The sequence below is a fragment of the Pristis pectinata genome, chromosome 14 (genome assembly GCF_009764475.1).
Source record: "Pristis pectinata isolate sPriPec2 chromosome 14, sPriPec2.1.pri, whole genome shotgun sequence".
Classification (NCBI taxonomy): domain Eukaryota; kingdom Metazoa; phylum Chordata; class Chondrichthyes; order Rhinopristiformes; family Pristidae; genus Pristis; species Pristis pectinata.
In genome coordinates this window covers 40,474,646-40,498,093 of record NC_067418.1, presented here as the reverse complement: position 1 = coordinate 40,498,093, position 23,448 = coordinate 40,474,646, and the positions used below count along the sequence as shown (strand labels likewise).

Below are 23,448 nucleotides of genomic sequence, written 5' to 3'. Positions count from 1 at the left end.
TTGTGCTGATGCTTTTGTACAAGCCAACTCGGTTAGTTCCATTTCCTGGCTCTTCTCCCATACTACTGCAATTTTGTTTTCCTACAAGTATTTGTGTTAAGGCCACATTTGACATTGTTTTCATCATTACAGACAGAACATTTATTTCTATCACTGTTTGGTTCTTATTTCTGTAATCTGTGTTTCTCATCTTGCATCAGTGAAAACAGGTTTGTGCTTATTCATTTGATTGGGATCCTTCATAATTTTGAACACTTCTGTCAATCTTTTCCAATAAGAACAGCTTCAGCTTTTCCAGGCCATTCATGGATTTGAAGTTTTTTTTGTGCCTCATTCTAGTAAATCTGTCTTGTACATTTTCCAGCTTCTTCATTCTTCCTGAAGTATGGGGCTCCGAATTGGACCCCCTAGGCCAGTTATGGCCAAACAGAAGTTCAACGTAACTTTGTTTTTTTTAATATATTTTGTCATAGGCATAAATAAACAGGGTATAAATGCCATGTGGTTCTAGCATAGCTGCATTGGTTAATTACAAATTCAAAAAAATTAATAGATTTATACAACATGGTTTCTCTTTTCATAAATCAATGTTCAGTTATAATGATTTTCTCATTGCCCTCTTGTCTTATTGATAACATTTTGCATAGTACTGATTTCAGGCTATCTCTCCTGCATTTATTTTCTATCCTTCCTATCTTGAATACCTGGGTCACCTTTGTTAAAATGCCAAGTCTGTTTTAAATTTAGGAAACTCTGAAGGTCATAATGAAACATCCATTGTCTATTGCTAGGTCTTTTAAACATCTAGGGTGTAGTCCATGTCTGAGGAATTTGTTGGCATTTAGTGCCATTAATTTCTCACATACTTCAATAATTTATTTAACTTCCTCATTCTCCCTAGTACCTTGGTTCCTTATTATTTCCAGAATGTTTTGTTTTCTAGCATCAAGGCAACTGCAAGAAATTTTTAATATTTCTGCATTTCCTTATTTACCATTATAAATTTTCAAGTCTGCCAAGAAGATAATGTTTAGTTTTTTTTCCACAGAAGCTTCAGCAGTCCCTTTTTGATGGTCTATTCTTGTATTCTGTTTTCCTCATCATCTTATTGCTCACTCTTTGCTGATATTTATACAGATATTACCAGTTGGTATAATGCATCAGTCGTGAATTGAAGTTTCTTCTGTCTCTCTTACAGTTTACCTGCTAAGCTGATCAACGGGGGCATTGCAGGGTTAATTGGCGTCACCTGTGTGTTTCCCATAGACTTGGCTAAAACACGGCTTCAAAACCAGCAGAATGGCCAACGGATGTACAACAGCATGTGAGTACGGCGAAAGTTCTACCTCTTAATCCACACCCATGATCATGAATTTGATGTTTTCCAAAAAAAAATCTAGTTCAAAATGGGGGGGAAAAAACCTACAGAAGCTGGAAATGTGAAATAAAAACAGAAAATGCTGGAGATGGTCAGCAGGTCAGGCAGCATCTTTGGAGAGAGAAATGGTTAACATTTCGAGTCAATGACCTTTCATTGGCATTTTACTGTAGTTCTAGTGAAAGGTGATGGTTGTGAAGCATTTAATTTTTTTTCTCTCTCTCCACAAATGCTGCCTGATGCTGAGTATCAAGTAATTTGTGTTTTTATCAGGTTCCTTGACATGTTCCTGAAATCAAAACCACTATGATATAGCACAGGGCTCAATTCATGGTAACTGTAATACTCTTTACTGTTGGTGATCTCTACCATGTGATGTATATTAGCTAGGTCACCTACTGCATATTTCACCTGACTTTAATTTCTGTTAATTTCATTATAAATAAATAAATAAAATTTGAGGCTTTCTACAGTTGAGTTTATGTTGCAGATTTTAAACTATCATCGAAAGTCAAATTGAGGTCCATTTTAGTGTTTTGCAGTTACTTATTATTAACTTATCAAAGTTACCTAGAACTATATGAAGAGCTGTATTTGGTCACATTGTGTGAAGGTTTGATGTTCCTCAATCCTTTTCCTTATCTACATCGTATGGATTCTAGCTCAACACAAGGACTCTACAATTTGAGCAATACTAGATGCTCAAAAATATAGAGGTTTTCTAATTAATATTGACATCACAGAAATGCAAGTGAGAAAACTAAGGCATACTGATGTCATGAGTCTTTGAAATGTTGACATTGCAAAATGTTGTAAGTTGCAAACTTCATTTCACTGGAGAGAAAGTGCCATTCATCATAATGTTTGCAGATCTTTAGCCTCCATCTGTTGCTGTACAAAAGAACCAGTGACCCCCATCCCTCCTGGGAGTGCTCATTGTCACTGAAGGCTGGACCTGGACTCCACTGTACATTTGCTGTTGCATCACAGCGTACACATGGATCAGTGAGATCGCCTTAGCTTTTTTCTCCCCCTACAGTGAGGGGTCTTTTTAGTATTTAATGTAGACTAGCGCAGGACTAAATTTGATTCTGACTTACTATCGCTGACTTGAATGATGTGAAATTTGTTGTTTTGCGGCAGCAGTACGGTGCATTACTATAAATTAAAACTAGTGCAAGAAAAAAGGAAATAATGAGGTAGTGTTCATGAATTGTTCAGAAATTTGATGGCTGAGGGGAAGAAGCTGTCCCTGAACTGAGTGTGGGTCTTCAGGCTTCTGTACCACCTCTCCAGTGCTAGTAATGAGAAGAGGGCATGTCCTGGATGGTTAGGGTCCTTAATAATGGCTGCCTCCTTCTAGACGCCCTGCCCAGGAACTTAAAGCTGCTCACCCTTTCCACTGCTGACCCCTAAATAAAGACAGGTGTGTATTCTACCAGCTTCCCCTTCCTGAAGTTCACAAGCAATTCCTTGGTCTTGCTGATGTTGAATACAAGGTTGTTGTTGTGACACCACGTGACCAGTGATCTATCTCAATCCTGTACGCCTCCTTGTCGCCATCTGAGATTCTGCCAACAACAGTGGTATCATCAGCGAATTTATAGATGGCATTCGACTGATTACAGTCATAACCATATAGGAACTATGGGCCATTGGAAATGACTTGCATTGGTTCTATTAATGTATTTCTTGACTATTGCAAGTTTTAGGGTTGATGTGACTCTGCCAGAGTGTAATGATACTGTCTCAGTGCATGTGTAATTAGGAATGCTAGCAGTAGTAATGTCTCATTGACCCAGATGGAAATTGGCCTAACACCAATACTGAAATCAAGATTTGAAGCCAAGCTGATACCATGAGTCAACTGCATATGGTGACTTTTTTTTTGCTGAGCTATTAATTGTCATTTTACCAACAGCACAGAGGAACTCTAGTTATTACTGCTCCCTATCTCTCCATTCTTAACCTCGACAGTGCCCTCTAACCAGTGCCTTTTAAATTTCTACAATAAAGCCAGTTTATTTTTCATATGTCAATTTCACCTGAAAATATTTGGCTCTTAACCTAATTATTAGCCTGTTATGTGTAATTTTTATCAAGTGCCTTTCAGAAGTCTAAGATGGCAATGTGGTTGGATTTACAGTTGGTTTAGCTTGTCACTTTTCTCAAAGTTAAAGGAGGTTGGTGAGGCAGATCTACCTAGTCTCACTCCATATTAATTGTAGTTACCAGGTTAGTATTACTAATGACATAGTAAATACCTTGTACTTTTAATGAGGCAGGAGGAAGCAAATCAGCCCACTTGTTCTTCCCTCTTCATTTCCCTGTATCCATGCATCTTTATCCTCTTTCACATACACCCATCAACTGCCCTTTGATTTTTTTTGCCATTAACCCACACTGAGGGGTAGTTTGCAAGAGCCAATTAACCTAACAATGTGCCTTTGGGACATGGGAGGAAACTGTGTCGGTGTGGGTTTCCACCAGCTGCTCCAGAGAGAATGTTCAGACCCTGCACCTGAGGTGACGTTTGACCCTGGCCTGTTAGAGCTAAGAAACAGTAGCATTAACTGCTGCACCACCAACTCCACCACTGGCCTTTGCTCATTGCAGAACCATCAACTTTGGCTTTATTTGTTTGCAATTTCCATTAAAATAATTGGAAATGAAACTGGATCATGGACTCTGCCATGCCAATGGTAAAAGTGAGAAATATTACCTGTGTTTGTTTTTAAGGCAAAGCACCATATGATGAGTTGTGTCATGTCATTCCTTTTCTTACATTCTTTCTATTTCAAACCCTTCTTTTGAAAAAAAAAGTTTCTTACAATCTCAATAACTATGGTCTCTGTTCTGCATTAAATAACAATTTTAAAACCAGGTACTGTATTATATAGCTACCAATCTTAAACTCTGCAGTTAACAAAATTCCCAGAAGGAAATAAGATACTTTTCTTCTTCCAGGTAGCCTGAAAGAGATTTGTTCCAACTGTCAAAATATGGTACCTGTCCCAGGTGGGGAAAGGAACAGATTTGTTGTATAGTCTTGTCTGTTGTATTATGTTAAGTCTGCCTTCAGGGCAGTGTTAGCAACTGCCTGCAGTTTAAGCAAGTTGTCTGGAAATCTCAATCATCATCAGTCTTGGTGTGAGAATGCAGAGCTTAGATGCAGAGGGATCTGGGTTTCCTAGAGAATGACTTGCAAAAGGCTAGTGTGCTGGTAGAGCAAATAATTGGGAAAGATAACAGCATGCTTTTTTTTATTGCAAGAGGAATTGAATACCAAAGTAAGATAGTTATGTTCAAGTTATATAAGGCATTGGTGAGACCTCATCTGGATACTGCACAGTATTGGTTTTCTTATTTATGGAAGGATACTAAAATGTTAGAAGCAGATAAAGAAGATCTACTAACTTATACTTGGAATGGGTGGGTTATTTTATGAGGAAAGGTTGGATGGGATGCACTTGTATCCAGTGGAGTTTAGAAGAGTGAGCAGGGAGTTGACTGAAACATGCAAGGTCCCGTGGGGTCTTGACGAGATGGATATGGAGAGGATGTCTTGTGCGAGAGCCTAGAAATGGAGATCACTAAAAGGTCACCTGTTTAAGCCGTGATAAGACTTTTTTTTCCTCCTTGGGTTCTGCGTCTTTGGAATTCTCTTCCTTGGGGCTGTGAACGCAAAGTTCTTGAATATTTTTAAGGCAGAGATGGATAGATTCCTGATTAAATAAGGGGTGGAAGGTCACTGTGGGTAGACAAGAATGTGGACTTAAAATTACGATTGATCTGACTGTAACCTTATTCAATGGTGAAGCAGGTTTGAGGAGTTGAGTGGCCTACTCCTGCTCCTAATTCATATGCTCGTAAACTAGGCACTAAAGGTTACAAATTAATTTTTATCATTTGTGAAGAAAGCATCATTTCTTGAGCCATGATTCTTTTCTCAACCTCTCCAATCCTGCACGTGTCCCACCGTTGGATTCTAAATATTGAAGTAGCGTTCCCCTTTGGTTTCCTTAATTTAAATTAAATTCATTGCCTGTTCATATTGTTTATGGGTCACTCTAGTGACCTTATTACTGTAATAATTGTTTGTCTTCTCCTGGATTTGGTACTGATTGTTTCTGGAAAAAAATCCTCATCTATTTAACATTGAGGAGGAAGCTAGGACCTACCTTCACATTACCTACCACTTATCCAAATTCTCCCATTAGAAATGGAAGGTTTTAGGAGTTATTGGAAAGGCAACAATGGGATCTCAAATAACTTCATCATAATATGTTTATTAATTAGTGTTTGTCGGCTATCTCTCCAAATTAACCTTCGGTTTCATACTTCCTATATAAAATGGGACCCTGTTATCAGTAGTTTGGGACTCTATCTCTGGAAAAATTGTTATCAGTACAGGATAGTTCTTCCCCAAACTGAGATGCATCTGTTCCAACAATGAATCTGAATAAATCACCCTGTGGAATGTAAACATAAAAACTATACATTCACTCCACCTGGAACGGAAGGCAATACACTGCAATCATCATTCTATTCTGAGAAGACCAACATAGTCTCTTAAAGTATATACCAGTCAACAATCTTGGAACATCTAACTGTGAGCAGTTGTCATCAGACCAGGAAGGATCTAGATTTTATTAGCGGTTTTGATTTTTAGCTGACTTCTGACAGGCTAACAGATCTCATCTAAAGTGGAGCAAAGGAATTCTCTTATGCATCTTAGTCAATGTTCATCCCTCAACCAATACCACAAGTAGTGATTTTTCTAGTCATTATCCCATTGCTATTTGTGGTACCTCATTGAGTGCAGTTGGCTGATATTTGTCTAAATGACAGTAGTGGTTCTACTTCAATGTAATTTAATGGCAGAGAAGCAGTTGAATATCCTACAGTTGGAGATGTTGTTTGAATGCATGTTTGTTCTTCATTAAATCCTTGGTGTCCTTCTGTAAATGTTCAGTGTATGAAGCAGATAATAAAATGTTAATTGAATCTTGTGTGTTAGCTAAGATTACAGTTTAACTTTTTAGAAACTTCTCTTGCTTTCCTGATGACCACTTTTTCTTTAATTTGCTATGTGTTATATTTTTCTTCCCTGCTGTTTATCACCACCACCCCCCCTCCATCTTTTTCAACAAGCAACATATCTGAACTAACTTGATTTAATGACTCATCCTAAAGGTGGCATTTCTGACAGTGTAGAGCTTTCTCAATTCTGCAATGAAGTGCCAAACCTCATTATATACAAAACCCAGTGAGACAGAGTGGGATTGAAATTGTCTTGGAACTGGTAAAACCTTGAGAACAACCTTGGAAAAGTCTTGCCAGCAATAAGCTCTCCTGCAAGTACCAGATGTTCCATAGTGTGGCCTTCGTTCCTCTGGCCCAGGGATTGAGAAAATGATGGTTGAGAAATAGTCTTTTTTTTATATCGATGTTCATAGGAGTCGTTGGGTAATTTTGCTGCACTAAAGCTGCTATGAGAGATGTGAAGAGGGTACAAGGATAACACCAGAACCTTGAGTATATACAACTAACAATAGCAGTACTACTAAGTCACTTCATTGAATGTAAAGACTTGTCAAGCCAAGAATGAAAAATGTTGCATCTAAAATTTAAGTCTTTCATTGACCAAGCAAGCTGAATAAGTTGGGACTTCTTTCTCAATGGAAGGCTGAAGGGGTGTCCTGATTGTGTCCTTTCAAACTGTGTGGAGCTCAGAGAGCACAGACCTAGCAAAGATGGAAACTAAAACCACAGAAATAAGCAAGTCCCTGATAAATCCAAGAGGGAACTCCAGAAGGAACTTCTTTACTCAGAGTGGTAAGAATATAGAACCTACCACAAGGAGCAGTTGAGGCTGTTGGGTTAGGGGGAAGTTAGATAAACTCATCTAACAATTAATGTGGAAGATCTGATAAGATCAGATGAAATGTGGTGGGAAGCTGCCCACGTGAGGCATAAACAGAGGCACCGATCAGTTGGACAAAATGGCCTGTGTCTGTACTATATATACTTTGTTATTATATTTGGTAACAGTGAAAGGAAGGCTTCATGTTTATTAAACTGGACTCTACTAATCTGCAAGGCTGCCTCCAATTGAGTAACCTGTATTTTATTTTTCAACAACTTTGCTATTGTTTCCAGAAATGCATGGTATGGAAATTTCTTCATAGTTGCTAGATTTGTTTGAACCAAAGTGCATGTCAGTGAAACAATTCTTTTGGTTTTGTGCTGATTTTTTTCTGAAAGAAAAACTGCAGTTTTATCAGTGTTTAATCCATCACGCTGTCTCAAGATGCAAGTTTACTGGACACGTTACTGCCAGCTGGCATTAGTTGTGTTAGTTGTATTGATTCTGTTTCAAGTAGACAAATCGTGTCGAGGTTCTGAACTTCTGAGAGTTTGAAAACACTTAAGTTCAAAGATGTTGAATATTCATGCTATACACACAGAGAAAAGAGAACTTGCGTGAGTACTAGAGCCAACATCGGCTTTCGATTGCCTCATCTACTTTGTTTCCCAGTGTCCATTTTACATATCATCTTCAGCACAGGGTTTAACATAACATTTTCTACTGCAGCTTTTGTACTCCCAAACATACTGCTGTGCTTAAGCAAACTGCTTCCAGATCGGTCTGCACGCATGATCCAAGATCTAGGCTTGAATGCTTGTGCAATGTACAGTAGAACTTATTATTTGTTTGGAAATAAATGGTTTGGCATTTGGCTGACTTGGTAGTGATTCCTGAGCTTTCTCTTTATTTCAAAAATAAACTTTATTCATAATAAAAACAAGTGTGTGTGCTTCCACCTCTTTCCCCCCCCCCATGTGTGGTAGTAGGAGTCTAGACTCTGGTCGTTCCCCACAGAGCCTTGGCATCGGCTGCACCGAGCTTCAGTGCATCCCTCAGCACGTACTCCTGCAGCCTGGACTGTGCCAGTCTGCAGCATTCCCTTACTGGTGTCTCACTGTGCCGGAAGACCGAGTTTCGGGCAGACCAAAGGGCATCCTTCACCGAGTTGGAGACCTTCCAGCACCACTTGATGTATGTCTCGTGTGTGTCCCTAGGAACAACCTGTAGATCAATCCTCTGTCATGCAGCTGCTGGGGATGAACTGGGACATGGACCCTTGCATCCGTCTCCACACACTCTTAGCAAATCGACAGTCTGCAAAGAGCTGGGTGACCGTCTCTTCCCCACCACAGCTGTCCTGTGGGCAGCGTGCATTGGGGGGGATATGTTGTCTGTGCAGGAAGCCTCTGACTGGGAGGGCCCCCTCACTGCCAGCCAAGCAAGGTCTTGTTGGTGAGATCTGGCGAAGAGGCATTCTGCCAGATGGTCTGGACAGTCTGCTCAAGGAACCACCCCACTGCATCCCTAGTGTCCCCATCCTCCAGTGGCTGCAGTATGCTCCGCACTGATCACTGTCTGATGGATTTGTGTTCAAAGGTGTTTACTTGGAACATAAGAACATAAGAAATAAGAGCAGGAGTAGGCCATCTGGCCTGTTGAGCCTGCTCTGCCATTCAATAAGATCATGGCTCATCTGTCTTTTGCCATAACCTTCAATTCCCCTACTATGCAAAAATCGATCTAACTGTGTCTTAAATATACTTATTGAGGTAGCCTCCACTGCTTCCCTGGGCAGAGAATTCCACAGATTCACCAGTCTCTGGGAAAAGCAGTTCCTCCTCATCTCCATCCTAAATCTCTTCCTCTGAATCTTGAGGCTATGTTCCCTAGTTCTTGTCTCACCTACCAGTGGAAACCACTTTCCTGCCTTTCTCTTATCTATCCCTTTCATGATTTTGCACGTTTCTATAAGATCTCCTCTCATTCTTCTATAAAGAAGTACTCTTCCACAAAGGACCGGTAGTGTGGCAACTAGGGAACTGGTTCCTGAACTCCCTTTTTAAACTCACCAGGGCCCTGGTTCCTACACTCCCTTTAAACTTACTGGGCTCACTTAATTCATTTTTTAAAATTTTATAATAAATTTAAGTGTTGGAGTATTAGTAGGAACATCATCCAATTATCTTGAAAATCTTCCAGTCTGGTACCACCAAAGTCCTGAATGTTTCATTTAATGTGAGTTTCACTGTAGATGTATTTGCATTTTGTGCTTTTAGTGCATAGTTAACATTTTCAGCCAATCTGTTCTGCACTTCATTGGGGTTACCCCTTCTGCTTAATTATAATAGTCGCACTCTGCTACCAGCTACACTGCCCCTCCATCTTATCTGATGCTTATGCTGCTTTGCCTTTTGGATTGAGCTCTGTGTGCTCCCTGAAGGAAAGCAAGATGAGTGACAGCATCTGTTAATTGAATAATAAATTTTGTGGATACATGAATTGATCGGGAAAGTTCTGACTTTGAGATTGGGGATGCCTTCTTCAGTGCATCGGTAAGTTTGATGTCTTGAGTATAGCAGTAGTTGGGTTGAGGGATGGTATGGTGAGGTTGATCAGGGCAAAAACTGCCAGAGTGGCAGATGTTTTGTTTTTGGAAAGAATGTGCCATTTTGAAGGTACTGAAGACGACCAACAAAAATAGAGGAAGGGTGGCAAGAGCACACATGCAGTATTTCAGCTGAATCAGGTGAAAGGGATAGGGACAACCATGAGGAACTTGATCATTGATCATACTCTGAAGGAATGAAAGAAAGTTGCACTGAAGAAAAATGAATCCAAGTTCCATTAGTTATAAAGGAAGCCTCGTCACCCAAGTTAAAAGAGGAAATGCTATCCAGCTTTCCTGTCACTTTGTTTGTCAGCCAAGTTCTTCTGCTGGAATGTACACGTGCATGGAGTTTGGTCATGAATAGATGTGGCAACCTCTGTGCTGTTCACCTTGCTGGCCTTTTTATGCGAGTTTCCACGCAGCATGAGCACTTGAGTGAGAGGCTGCCAGTTTGCACTCCTGCAGGGCCAGATATTAAACGACTAGAGGGATATGGCCTGCTCCTGCTTCTGTTACTTGTGTTTTTAAGTTGGTGTCTTTAAAACAACAGAAAGAAATGTAAGTTGTGAAGAAGTGTAGGCAGGCATCGTTTGTGGAATATGTAGCCCCTCTCCTTTCTAATCAATACATTTATTGATGGCTGTGAAGAAAGAACTAACTGCAATGAATATTTGAGAGGACTAGAATATAAAAACAAGGATGTAATGCTGAGGCTTTATAAGTTGTTGGTCAGACCACATTTGGAGTATTGTGAGCAGTTTTGGGCCCCATATCTAAGGAAGGATGGGCTGGCATTGGAGAGGGTCCAGAGGAGGTTTACAAGAATGATCCTGGGAATGAAAGGGTTAACGTATGAGGAGTGTTTGATGGCTCTGGGCCTGTACTCGCTGGAGTTTAGAAGGATGAAGGGGGATCTCATTGAAACCTACCAAATATTGAAAGGGCCTGGATAGAGTGGATGTGGAGAGGATGTTTCTAGAAGTGGGAGAGTCTAGGACTGGAGGGTGCAGCCTCAGAATAGAAGGACGTCGCATTAGAACAGATGAGAAGGAATTTCTTTAGCCGGATGGTAGTGAATTTGTGGACTTCATTGCCACAGATGGCTGTGGAGGCCAAGTCATTGGGTGTATTTAAAGTGAGGTTGATTGTTTCTTGATTAGTAAGGGCATCAAAGGTTACTGGGAGAAGGCAGGAAAATGGGGTTAAGAGGGAAAAATAAATTGGCCATGATCAAATGGCAGAGCAGACAAGATGGGCTGAATGGCCTAACTCTGCTCCAATGTCGTACGGTAGATCATATTTGGGACTCTTCACATTCTAAGGCAAAAAATTATACTGCATGAAATTTTAAATGCCAAATGGATGTTTACGTCCATGGGTGTTACTAAATTGCATTAGCTTCAAGCAGACTTTTGAATGTAATCTGTTTCCAGAACTCTTTTTTTCACTTGCATCTATCGTTGCTTTATTTTTCCTTCCATAATCCTTCAACTTCCCATTTCCTTGCTGTTACCTGTCTGGCTGGTGAGGCTGACCTGAGAGGGAAGAGTTGTGAAGTAAATATAGTTTCAGGTTGCAGCATGTGATCTATAATTGTGCACTGAAGGTCACCTACAATATCTTAATTTGTCCTTGAAAGTACAGGATGGGAGAGAGGCTGAAAATAGGACTGACGTAGCAAAAAGACATAATCAGTTTGTGAACAACAGTGTGGATTAATGATTCTAGTAAATTAGATAGTGTTCATATTTAAATCACCAGTTCAACTAATTTGTGTACAATTACTGACATCTACAGTATTACTCATTAACTGTACTTCATCCTTTAGCAAGAAGTTGTTCTTGTCATTCAGGTAAGATTTGTTATGAGTTGCATGTATGCAGACAACAATCTTAAAATTTTAAAATGGGAATTACTTCAGCCACAACTTGACTCTATAGTTCTGGTGTCAAAACTGGAAAGATGTGTCGAACTGGAGGAAACAGAAAAGGATGTTGCCAGGACTGGAATATTATAATTGTGAGGAAAGATTGGATTGTTTCATTTGGAACAGAAGAGACCAAGGGAAAATTTATTTGATATGAATAAAATTAAGCGGGACCTGTTTCCTTTAGCAGAGGTATCAAAACCTTGGTGTGGGGTGGGGGCATATAGAATTAATTGTAGAAGGATTTTCTTGGGGGGGGGGGGTGAGAAATACATTTTCATATAGAGGGTGGTAGGGATCTGGAACTCTCTGCTTGGAAGGGTGAGAGGTAGAAACCCACATCAACTTGGTATGTACTTGAAGAGCCATGACCTGCAGGGAAGTGGGATTGGGTTGGGAAGTTTTTGATTGACAACACAGACACGATGGGCCAAATGACTACCTCCTGTGTTGCAAGTGCTCTATGATTCTAAACAAATATCACAAATTCTGGTGCGAGCGAAAGCTAGGTATTATGTTTACAGAATGGTTGTTTCTGGTTGTTATGGTTTCAGCTGTGCTTTTGCAAGAGAGACACCTGGTGCAATTTAGGGATATGTATGCAAAGAGAAGCTGAAGAAAATCAGGAACCGATAGTCTGGCTGGTATGTTGCAGATAGCCAAAACTTGGTGTCAATAATCTACTTTTCTGACCAGAAAGTTATTTTGGGGGAAGTGCTGAAGTAGACACTTCCAAAGATGGTAAAGAGAAAGAGCCATTGTCCATCAGACTCGTGCAGAGTGAGTATCAAATAGGAGAAGGAGAAAATGACTTGAAAATAACAAACAATAAAAAGATGGCGAAGGCACAGTGATCACTTAACCAGCAGGTGAAACTTATGGCATACTTGGAACTCTCCTTATGAAGTGATTTATATACATTGTGTTGGTGATTTAACTTTGCATGACAGAGAATGGTACCAAAGTGAAACCTTTCCTGAAGAAACTATTAAAGTGAGAATGGAAAATATGTTTACTGTGTCACCGTGAATAACAATTATAGGAAATCTCCAGTATCTGTCTTTTAATTATTGTGTAATGGCAGTCTGTCTTTTTGTCCGTCTATGATTGCTGAAGAGAAAATTTGTAATTCTCATTTTGTTTCAGGTCTGACTGCCTTATGAAGACAATCCGATCAGATGGCTATTTTGGAATGTATCGAGGTAAGTCTTAAAATTTTCTGTTTTCTACTTCATTCCATAAGTCTGCAGAGAAGTTCATAAATAGTAAAAGAACTTTTAACTCTCTATTCTTCTGTGTTTAGTTGTCAGTAAGTGATTACTTAGTGCATCTGAATTACATTTGTGCTCTGAAGTTTTTAACTTGAATGTTTGATGGAGCTTGCATGTATTGGTTCAACAACAACTTGTATCTGGGAGCAGCAGAACCTGTATTAACATCTGCACATCTTTGCATCCATGCAACCAGTAGTGGACAAGTGAACCTTCATGAAAGTTATTTACATGAACTTGCCATAGCATTTGTTAAAGTTCCTCATGAGAGACTAAGTTAAAATGGTCATGCTTGAGAAGGTGGGGAGGGTGCAATTTAGTGACCTGGTTGAGGCAGGAGATGAAGAAGAGAGAGAGAGCCGCAAATGGTCAGATGTAAGTGAGGTCCTTGAAGGATGTGTAACTATTTACTTTTTATATAAATGTCTTAAAATAATTACAGGAGAGAGGGTGGTCATTTGGCCTGTCATGTCCATGCCAGTTCTCCACCACAGCAACTTGCCAGCTCCATCCACTGACCCCTTATCCATGGTCTTGCATATTTTTCTTCACCGTATATTTAATTAATTCCCTCTTGAAGGCTACAATGGAACCTGCTTCCACCTTGAATAAGGAGATATTCAGCCACAAATTTGATGATGACACATGTAGGCACAGCATTTTAAGAAGGGGGGGGGGGGGGTGCCAGCATTAGATTACAAAGAGATATTTCTTAAGTGAATGGGCAGTACTATAGCAGACAGATTTCAAGGTAGGCAAATGTGATCTCAAGAAATGTGGACATTAAAAAGGATATCACAGAATATTTTCTTAATTTGTCAGTGGAAAGTTATAAGGATCAGAGATCCAAAGAGATTTGGAGGTCTGCGTTTGACGGTCACAGATCAGTCAATTTTTTCACTGAATAGCAAAACGAGCTCCAGGAGCTAAATGGCCCACTTCCGTTCTCTGTTTTATCAATGTTCTTTGGACAAGCTCTCAGTGGGAACAAAGCAATAAGCTGAAATATAAGTTGCTTCACACCACTTATTATGTAGCCACCTAAGGAAAAATCAGGTGAATCTGCCTGCAAATACGTTCTGTTTCTTTAAGAATAGATGTCATTTCCTTTTTAGTTTTTATTTATGGATTGATTTAGTTGAATGTTCTTAAGTAGAATACACAAGTCAAAATATTGTGTGCATGCTTAAAATAGCATCCTCACCTGCTGCATTCAACACTGTCCAAACTGGTATGAGTGAGAAAATCTCAGTTTTAAGTTCTGTATATCCAAAATTAAAGTTTGAAAAAGTGAATTTAAAACTGAGCTCCTCATCGATTGTGGAGAACAGTCCTGAAATCTTCAAGTGGTAACCTATCCGTGAGTGTTCAGTGAGCTTTGTAAGATGATGGGGGTGGTAACAGAAGCAAACCAAAAATTGGTAGGGCACATTCCATAGAACAAGCTTCATAGAAAGGATTCTGGCCAATAGCTCTGAACATGTCTCTCAACCCAGCTCAGGACCTTTTCCAAATGTCACTATCATCAGAAGAGCACATACTTTTCAACTTCCAGCACTCTCTTTTCCCCCCTCCACTGCAATTGTTTATCTTTCTGCAGAAGTTAAGGTTCAATTTCTCATTTCTGAGCCACAAAGACTAGGGAAGTGCCAGAGCAGAACTTTGAGCCAAGTTTGCAGGCAGATGATCTCCAGAACAAACAGTGGTGAAATAGTAGGAATTGATGCACTTGATCAGTGCTGAAAAGCAGCATTGGATGAGAAAATGCTGCAGTTGGTACTAAACTTGCTCATTTGCAATATACTTTCTGCTTTTTGAAACTATAAACCCAGCATTAGTCACTTTCATGGAGAAGAGGTTGCTGGAGGAAAAAGTATCTCTTGTTCATGCATTGAGAATTTGGTAGTTTGGGCACAGCAATAGCACTATCTTTGAACAGCACTCCATGAATTACCTGGTTAGAAATTGAATTTGCATTTATTAGTTAGCCACAATTATTAGTTAAATACATATTTAGAGCAAGTTGAGACTTTTTTCTTTCATGCTGGTGTCAGAACCTTTTCCCGAGTGATCAGATAATGTTATGCTTTCAATTTGAAGATTAGCAAGTGAAGAAACTAACACAGCAAAATAACCGTGGATTGGTTTCTGGACACACTGAAAAACTGCTTGGTTTTTCTTGCTAACTTTTTACACCAGAGCCTTTAGCTTGTGTTGGCATTAACTTCTGAAAGCTACAGTCTCCCAGGTGCTGAGCACCTTTCCAGTACTTCATCTAAAACTTGTATTAATAAAACATCCTTGACAGTGAATCGATGGTTAATAGAATGAGGGGGAGAATGGAATTGCAACTAATATTCTAGTAAACTAGTTGGCCCTGCACAACTGTATTAATGGACTCTATAATGGAATGCATCATGGGTGAAAGGAGGATGGAGGCTGTATTAGAGGGTACTCTTCCCTGGAAAAGGTGATCAAAAACATCTGGCAAAAGTTCACCGATAGAATGAATGCTGCCCCACAAACTAGAGCTCTTAGAACAAACTCTGGATGAAGGTGGTCATTGGCCATGTTCTGGTAGCTTCTGTAACAATGTATATTTTGCACTAAGTGGCTTCCGTAGTAGATATGTGACAAAAGATTTCTTAATTTATTGCAACCATGGTGCTTTGTTACCACCTTGATCCAGCTGATGTATTTGATATGGCGCCTGCTGATACCTCTGTGTGCCTTGTCATAACCAGTCTTATTCTGGTCTACACATTGCTGAAGCAATCATGGTCTAAGAATCTGCAATAGTAGCCTCTTTTGGATCTCTTCAACCATTGTTTTTGGTGTTCCCTATGGTTCTGTTCTTGCTTAAGGCATTCTTAAAATTTTCAGTTTCTTAGAACTGTTACACTGCCTATAAAGTAAAATGGAATATAACAGAAGAAAATAAATTTGTGGTTTCAAGCTCTCTTGGCTGACAGTGTTAGATAACGTAGCTTATGTTAATGGAGAATAGTGGGAGTAGGGGATGGTGAAGTTGTTTTTTTCCATCCTAGGTGAGGGCTCATCATTGAAAATCAAAACTGCAAATGCTGGAAATCTAAAATAAAAAGAGAAATTGCTGGAAATACTCAGCAGGTCAGGCTACATCTGTGGGAAGATAAATTGAGTTATGTTTTGGGTTGAAGAATGTAAATAGTTGGGAAATGAGCACTGACCCCCTACAGTGCTGCATTAGTCAACCTGAGGAGAACTTGTGTATTCCTACTCTGTTTGTTTGTTTGTTTGCTTTCTGCAGGGGAGCTCTCAGCCTATGCTAGCATATTTTCCCCAATGCCATGTGCTGTAACCTTGTAACCTTGTTCAGTAACTGCCTTTGTACTTCCCTCTTATCTATTCCCTCTTATCTACTCCACTAGCTCCATCTTCAAAGAAATCCATTAGATGAGTCAAAAATGATTTCTCTTTCATAGATCCAAGTTAACTCTGCCTAATTTTGTCATTATTTTCTGTCTTAATGTCACACCCTTTTATTATAGAGATCAGCATTTTCCGAAATAGTGATGTCAGACTAACAGGTTGATAGTTCCCTGTTACTATCACCTGTTTCCTTTCTATCACTTGTTTGTTAAATGCAGGACCCATTCCAGAATCTGTAGACTTTTTATTAGAAATTTATAACCTGAATATGCACTCTCTCTGTCCTGCTCTTTCAAAAGTCTGTAGATCACCAGATTCTCAGGATTAATCAGTTTTTTGCATAGGATTTCTTTATTAATGCAGATTTCATTAATTCCTATATTTTTTTTAACTGGACCCTTGGTTCTCCAGTATTTCTAGGACATTTTTGTTGTGTCTTTTTCTGTGAAGACAGACAAAGTGCCAAGATATCTATCTTTAAATCTTCTACCATTTTCTTATACCCCGTTATAAAATCTCTGTGAGGAATCCTCATTTGTCTTCACTGGTCTTTTCCCCTTTGCATGCCTATTGAAGCTCTTGCAGTTTGCATTTGTTTATTGCTAATTTACTCTCCTATTTCTCCTTCCTAATAAATTTCTAGGCCATCCTTCTGCTGAATTTTAAAACACTCCCTATCCTCGGATCTACAGCTTTTTCTTGCAATTTCATAACTCTTTTCCTTAGATTTAATGCCATTTTTGCTTTCTCCTGTAAGTCATGGTTGGACAACCAGCAGTCCATTGCTACTCCTACTCTGAAATCCTGCAAAAGGGAAATACCCAAAGAACTACACAACTGGATGTAGGAACAAGCAGGAATGAACAGTCCCATCTTAACATTCCAGGAGTGGGCAAGAAGATAGGCGTAGTAATGAATAATGGACTGTTCATTATTCAATGGCATTCAATTTCCTAGGGAAATGAAGCTCTGTAAGAGAGCAGGCTACAGGCAGGGCACTGAGACAACAGCATTATTGTGTGTGACTTGAACTTTATAGAAATTTTTTGCTTCCTGCATACTCACTTCCCACTGACACTGGAAGAAATTCAAAACCCTTTTCAACATGGTGCAAATTAAACAGCAAATGTATATTTGCTTTGCATTGAATAAGCTGTGTTTATTTCTCTTTGTTTATCCAATACTTTTCAATATAGCTGCTCCAAATTAATATTTATCCTGAATGACTTTTTGTGTATTGGAGGTACCCATAGGCAACATTTATTGAAAATGCAGTTTTTGACTTTGTGTCAACGATGTTATGTAGAATTAAAGTCATGTAATATGGATAGCAGGTGCACATCCCTGAAAGATGAGTTGGTTGTAGACTTTTAATTTGGTACTAGCTCACACGTTACCAGTCTGATTGCAGTCTAGGTATCTACTTATTATCTTTTAATTGAAAGTAGTCTGGAGCTCAATGATTTATTTTCTACAAGGGGGAATGCTTTAGTATGGAAGAGTAATGGAGTGCTCAGAATTTTTTTTTTAAAAAAAGTAACTAATGTTCTTGCAGGAAATTTGATTTAATCAAATGTGATTCAATAATGAACTAAATATTCATATTTATGAATAAATATGTATAGTCAGTTTTAAAGATACTGACTTATGCTGGGTTTCAGTTACAAAGAAGCTGGTAATTTAATGTGAGCTTCCTTATCCCCACACTGGTAGATACTTTGACCACAAAGGCAAGGACCACATCACACACTAGCTCATTCCTCTCGGCTGAATGAATGTTTGGACATTACTCTCTGATAATGATCACTCAATAACATGAAGATGACAGATTTTTGTTTTCCTCACTTCTACTCTAGCCGTTCTGACAGTATTCTGTCCCTTCTCTTTTCCTTAGCTAAGATCAGCTCATTCAGAAAGGATTGATCAAATCTGAGCCATCTCGATCTCTATTAATTATGCCTCACTGCCAAATAGACCACATCACGACTTAATTGTCAAAGGTGTTCATCTAGAAGTCCTCTTTCAGTTTGAAATGAACGTTGAAGCCAGTTACTGTTTATGCATTGGGTAAAATTTGTGTTTTGCTTTTGTAGTCAAGTTATTGGAAGGTGTTTGTCTGATAATGTGAGTATGCAGTTACAAAGAAAGCCTTCAATTGTAGATGTGAAAATACTTTATTTGTTTTCTTTCAGAGTACGAGAAAATATGGGCACTCAAAAGACCAGTGCCACTTTTAATGGTATGGTAAATGCATAAACTGAAAGAACATGTTGCACTTGGGGAAGAAATGGGATTGCTGAATAAATGCCTTTTGTACAGAATGGTGAAGGGATGTTTGAAGCAAGGCTCCTTTTCTTACTAACTGGTGTTTTGCATGGAACTTCATTTTTTTTTTCCCAAGTTGATGGTCTAAGTGTTTCTAGTTGTTTAAAATCTTTGTTCAAAAAAAAGTTTGCTCTACTCTTGAAGAAGCAACATTTGGACCATAACGTTGGCACAGGTTTTTTTTTTACTATTTGTTATTTTTTTTAATTCATGGGTATGGGTAATGATGACAAGATTGTATTTATTGCCCACTCCTTGTCCTGTCAAGGTGGTGGGCTTCTCCTTGAACCGCTGCAGTCCTTGTGGTGTGGGTGCTCCCACAGTTTAGTTAGATGGCCAAATTCTGGATGCCAAACCAATAGCATTTAAGGAACTTCAATATATGTCCCTGTCAGGATGGTTCCTATCTCGCTTAGTTCCACTCCAAGTCGCATACTCTCTCCAAGAGTTAACGGCAATTGGAATTGGTGAACTGTTGAAACGTACATTTAATTTGAATAAATCATCACACAGGACAGTCCTTGCAGAATATTTCTATTTTCTTTTGAACTGCAGAGCCACAAATTTCCCATTTTGTTTTAAAAAATGGAAAATATGTTGAATATTTGAGTGTTATGAAGAAAGTAGTATGGTTTAAGAACGTTTGGAAAACTTGGTCTTGGGTGGCATGCATTAATGCAGTGTAACTGATCACATGATGTTGGTCAATTTTTTTTCTCTATGCGAGTGTGCAAACTCCTTTTCCAGTTTCTTTCTTCTCTTTTCCTTGTCTCGTGTGGCCAGTCTGAAAATTGGCTTTGAAGACTACTCATTGCCTTGTAGTTGGATTAGTTGCTAAGAGACCTTCAGCCATGTTTCTCACACCTTCCAATTTTAATTCCCTCACTTGAAACCTAAATGGTCTTTTGCTGGTTAGGAACTTTGTTGCAGCTGAGTTCATCAATTTGGTAAACTGTGAGATTGAATTTGCATCACATCATTCTCCATTAACACAAAGCCTGCTTGGCTCATGCATCACTATGAATTTAGTTGGACACTTTAAATTGACCAATGGAACTGAGCAGTCATAGCATCCATCTTTTGTGTTTCGCCATTCTTAATTTTTTGACACCTATTGATGTTGTTTATGTGCTACGTTCAACAGTATAAGAACATAAGAAATAGAAGCAGAAACAGGCCAAAATTCAACAAGATAGTGGATTTTTTTTTTACCTCGGGACCATTTTCTTACACTAACCACAGCACCCTTGCTTCCTTTGGTATCTAAAAAATCTATCAACTGCATCTATTTAAATATAAATCTATTGGTTTCTCATTATTTACTGCCTGCAATACTTTAGGCTGTGATGTAATCCAAGAATAATGTGGCAGTGAATCACTTCATTTCCTGATTTGGTCACCATGTTCCACTGATGACTGTCCAATGATGAGCATGAACTTTTTGCTGCTTGTATATCAATTTTTCCCTAATCGCTCTCATCCCCTTCCTCGACTTGTGTATATATTGCAATTGAGAGGAAAGAAGTGAGCACAGGATTCTCCAACATCTGAATCACATGAAGATGATAAGCCTTTATCTCTTTGCTGCAGAGCTAGTTGAAGAACTCGGTAACCCTGGAAATTGACCTTGTGTTTCCTAACTGTATTATGACCATGGGAGGATCACCACAATTTACAACTACGTTATCCATCAGAAAACTGCTGTTTGCATCAAATACAACTGATGTTGTAGGACCTGATATGAATTCACGGTTGTAAAATCTGGTTAGAGAAGTGGAATCGAATTCTGGAAAATATGACTGCCATATGCAAGTTCATTCCTGTCCAGGAGTACTGTGTGAGATTGCACATTCCACTCCCATGTCTCTGCCATGCTGTACCATGCCCAGCTGCCAGTGAGCATTTGCAAATGAATGTCTCTCTGTACATAATGTTGTGGAGGATTACATGTCCTCCAATCCATCTACATTAATGTACAATGAGAATAAACTGCCCAGTAAAACTTTGGCAATCCTTTGTTCAGAAATAAGATTTTTTTATTCAAAATAAACTTTATTCATAATAAAAGACAAACTATATACAATTACAAAACAGTGCAAACCTTTACATTCTTGTACAGATCATTCATTAGTGTTACCATATATGTATATAAATAAAAAAATAAAAACAGCACCGATGCCACACGTGTGGCTCCCTGAAAGCTACCCGGTCCCATATTTACAATATTTAGGGGCTTTTTTGCCTGTCCCCGCCCCTCCCTCTCCAGTGGCAGAAGAACCCTAAACTGTAGTCCTTCCCCACCGAGCCTTTGCGTTGGCTGCCCCCAGCTTCAGTGCGTCCCTCAGCACGTACTCCTGCAGCCTGGAATGTGCCAGTCGGCAGTATTCCCCTACGGACATCTCACAGTGCTGGAAAACCAACAAGTCTCGGGCAGACCAAAGAGCGTCTTTCACCAAGTTGATGACCTTCCAGCAGCAGTTGATGTCCGTCTCTGTGTGTGTCCCTGGGAACGGCCCGTAGATCAGAGAATCCTCTGTTACACCGCAGAATTTGGCTCACTGGATGTTGATTCTCACAGTCCCTTTTAAACACATTGGGGGGCCCTTGTTCCTGCACTCCTTTTAAACTTGCCAGGTTCACTGAAAAATGTATTATGCTACAATGTAACATCTTTCTTTTTAAAAAAAAGTTAAGTGTGTAGGACTATTAATTGGAAGAACATCCAATCGTCCTGAAAATCTGCCTGTCAGGTACCATCAAAGTCCTGAGTGTGCCTGATTAATGAAGTTTTGCTGTATATTCATTTGAATCTTGAATACCTTCTGTAATGACATTGAGCCTAAAAAGTGCTGATTGATTGATTATTTATTCATTCATTCATTTATTTATTTATTTATTTAAAAAAGTTCCCCCAAGAGGCACTTCTTTTCAAACATGCAACGTAGATGTCACTGGCAGTACTGATATTTTGCAGATTCCCAAGTGGTATTACTGAGTGGACTGCTGGCCACTTCATCAGGCATATGAGTCAACCCATTACTTTCAACAGAAGGCTTCCTTCCCTAACTGAGTTTTTCCACCAAGCCTGACACCTTCATATTAACTTGTACTCATTCCATTTAATTTTGTATTTACTTTTCAAGTCTATTTTTTTAATTCTCAGTCTGCTACACTACGATTTGTACTTGTGGTCTTTAGATTACTACTTAACTTCACATGACCACAATAGTCCCTGCTTTGATCTCCTGGAAGCTTTCAATAATAATTTAAAAAAACTCAGTTGTGGTGAATCTTATGTTAAATGCACTTTTGGCTCTGTGTATGAATGCCTTTGAAAGACTCCCAGTTCCATTAATCTGTCATGAGTTTTTTTTTGAGGCAGATTTTTATGCCACTGACTCCATGGTCACGTAAAGTTCAGAATTGCACCTCATTGTGCATCAGAGATTGCTTCATCCTCCAAGCTTGATGTTATTTCTAGATTCACTTATTGCAGGAGCCTTCACCTGCAGCCCCTCTCCTCATCTGTCATGTAAACAGTTAAATGTTCCATACATTGTGAACAGTGCTTCACAGTTCAGATTTTGGTGATGCAGTGTCACAGCAGCAGCACTGTTTTCCTTGTGATGCTGAAGATATGCATGACTCTCCTCAAATCTCCTTGAACCTCGATTAAAGAACGGATAACAACCAACCACTGAGTCTGGCCTTTTCTTTCCTGGTCCATCTCGCCTTCAGAGGAACTATCGCATCTTGTGCAGATGGTGAGTGGAAGTCAGGTCCCTATTGCATTGAGGAAATATATAGTTAAACTTGCTGCCAGCACTCCATTGTGCATCTCCTATTACCCCCACAATTTAGTTTTACAATGATGACCTCTGCAAACCACCCATTTTATCTCCATGGCTGTGGATTCTGCAAATTGTGAGAAGATAAAAATGGTGTAGATCTGAAACACATCCTCACTTAAGTGGAAAATCAACCATGATCTCCAAAATAAAGGTGTGCGTATTTTCAAAGCTGACCAAAGGCCTCGGCAGCAATACAAGTTCACTTTTTATTTTGCTTATTTTGATTCCCATTTGCTCTGATTCTTCACAATCTGCTCAACGTGTCCCCTACCTTGCAATGCTGTGGCAACTTGGCCACTGTTCATTGTTGGAGCTGCTTCAAAAAAAAGTGCCAGTGTTAAAATGTCCTTGGAGAGATAATTGTTGGGTTGCGTCTCATCTCCTGTTCTGTGTTGGTATCTTTACTTCTAAAGCACACTGCCTGTTTTTTCTTGAAGCAGCAGTATCGTGGGCACCTTTTCCTTTGTTTCTCCTTCAGTAGTGCCGGATGCTGTTTTTCAAGACAAAATCATACAGCAAACTTCTCCTGGCATTTTGCTGGTTATTTTTGGTGAATTTTATTTTTCTGGTTTTGCAGGCTTTATGGTCATAAAGTCATTCCGGATCAGTTCAGGTTGTTCCTGTCACTGCAGAATTATCAGAATCTCTTAGCCAAATTCAACAGCACCAACAAGGAGCGGAGTAGGCTGACCCAAGAAATAAGTGCATTGTTAAGCTCTGCAAAGTATGAACAAAAAGCTGACTAGTAAGCAGCTGTTATGAAATCACAGAAGTTGGAAGGAGGTGGGGCAGTCTTGATTAGATT

The 23,448-nt window shown here is 39.3% G+C and overlaps 1 protein-coding gene across 4 annotated transcripts in view; it reads left to right on the top strand.

The window, feature by feature from the left end:
• LOC127577612 (mitochondrial glutamate carrier 1-like) overlaps positions 1–23,448 on the top strand; it is a 110,891-nt gene that overhangs the window by 55,416 nt on the left and 32,027 nt on the right. For all 4 annotated transcript variants that reach the window (XM_052028903.1, XM_052028902.1, XM_052028901.1 and 1 more), the window contains exons 3-4: positions 1,199–1,324; positions 12,932–12,987. In XM_052028903.1, the coding sequence (XP_051884863.1) occupies positions 1,199–1,324; positions 12,932–12,987 (182 nt within the window). The remainder of the gene's footprint in view (positions 1–1,198; positions 1,325–12,931; positions 12,988–23,448) is intronic.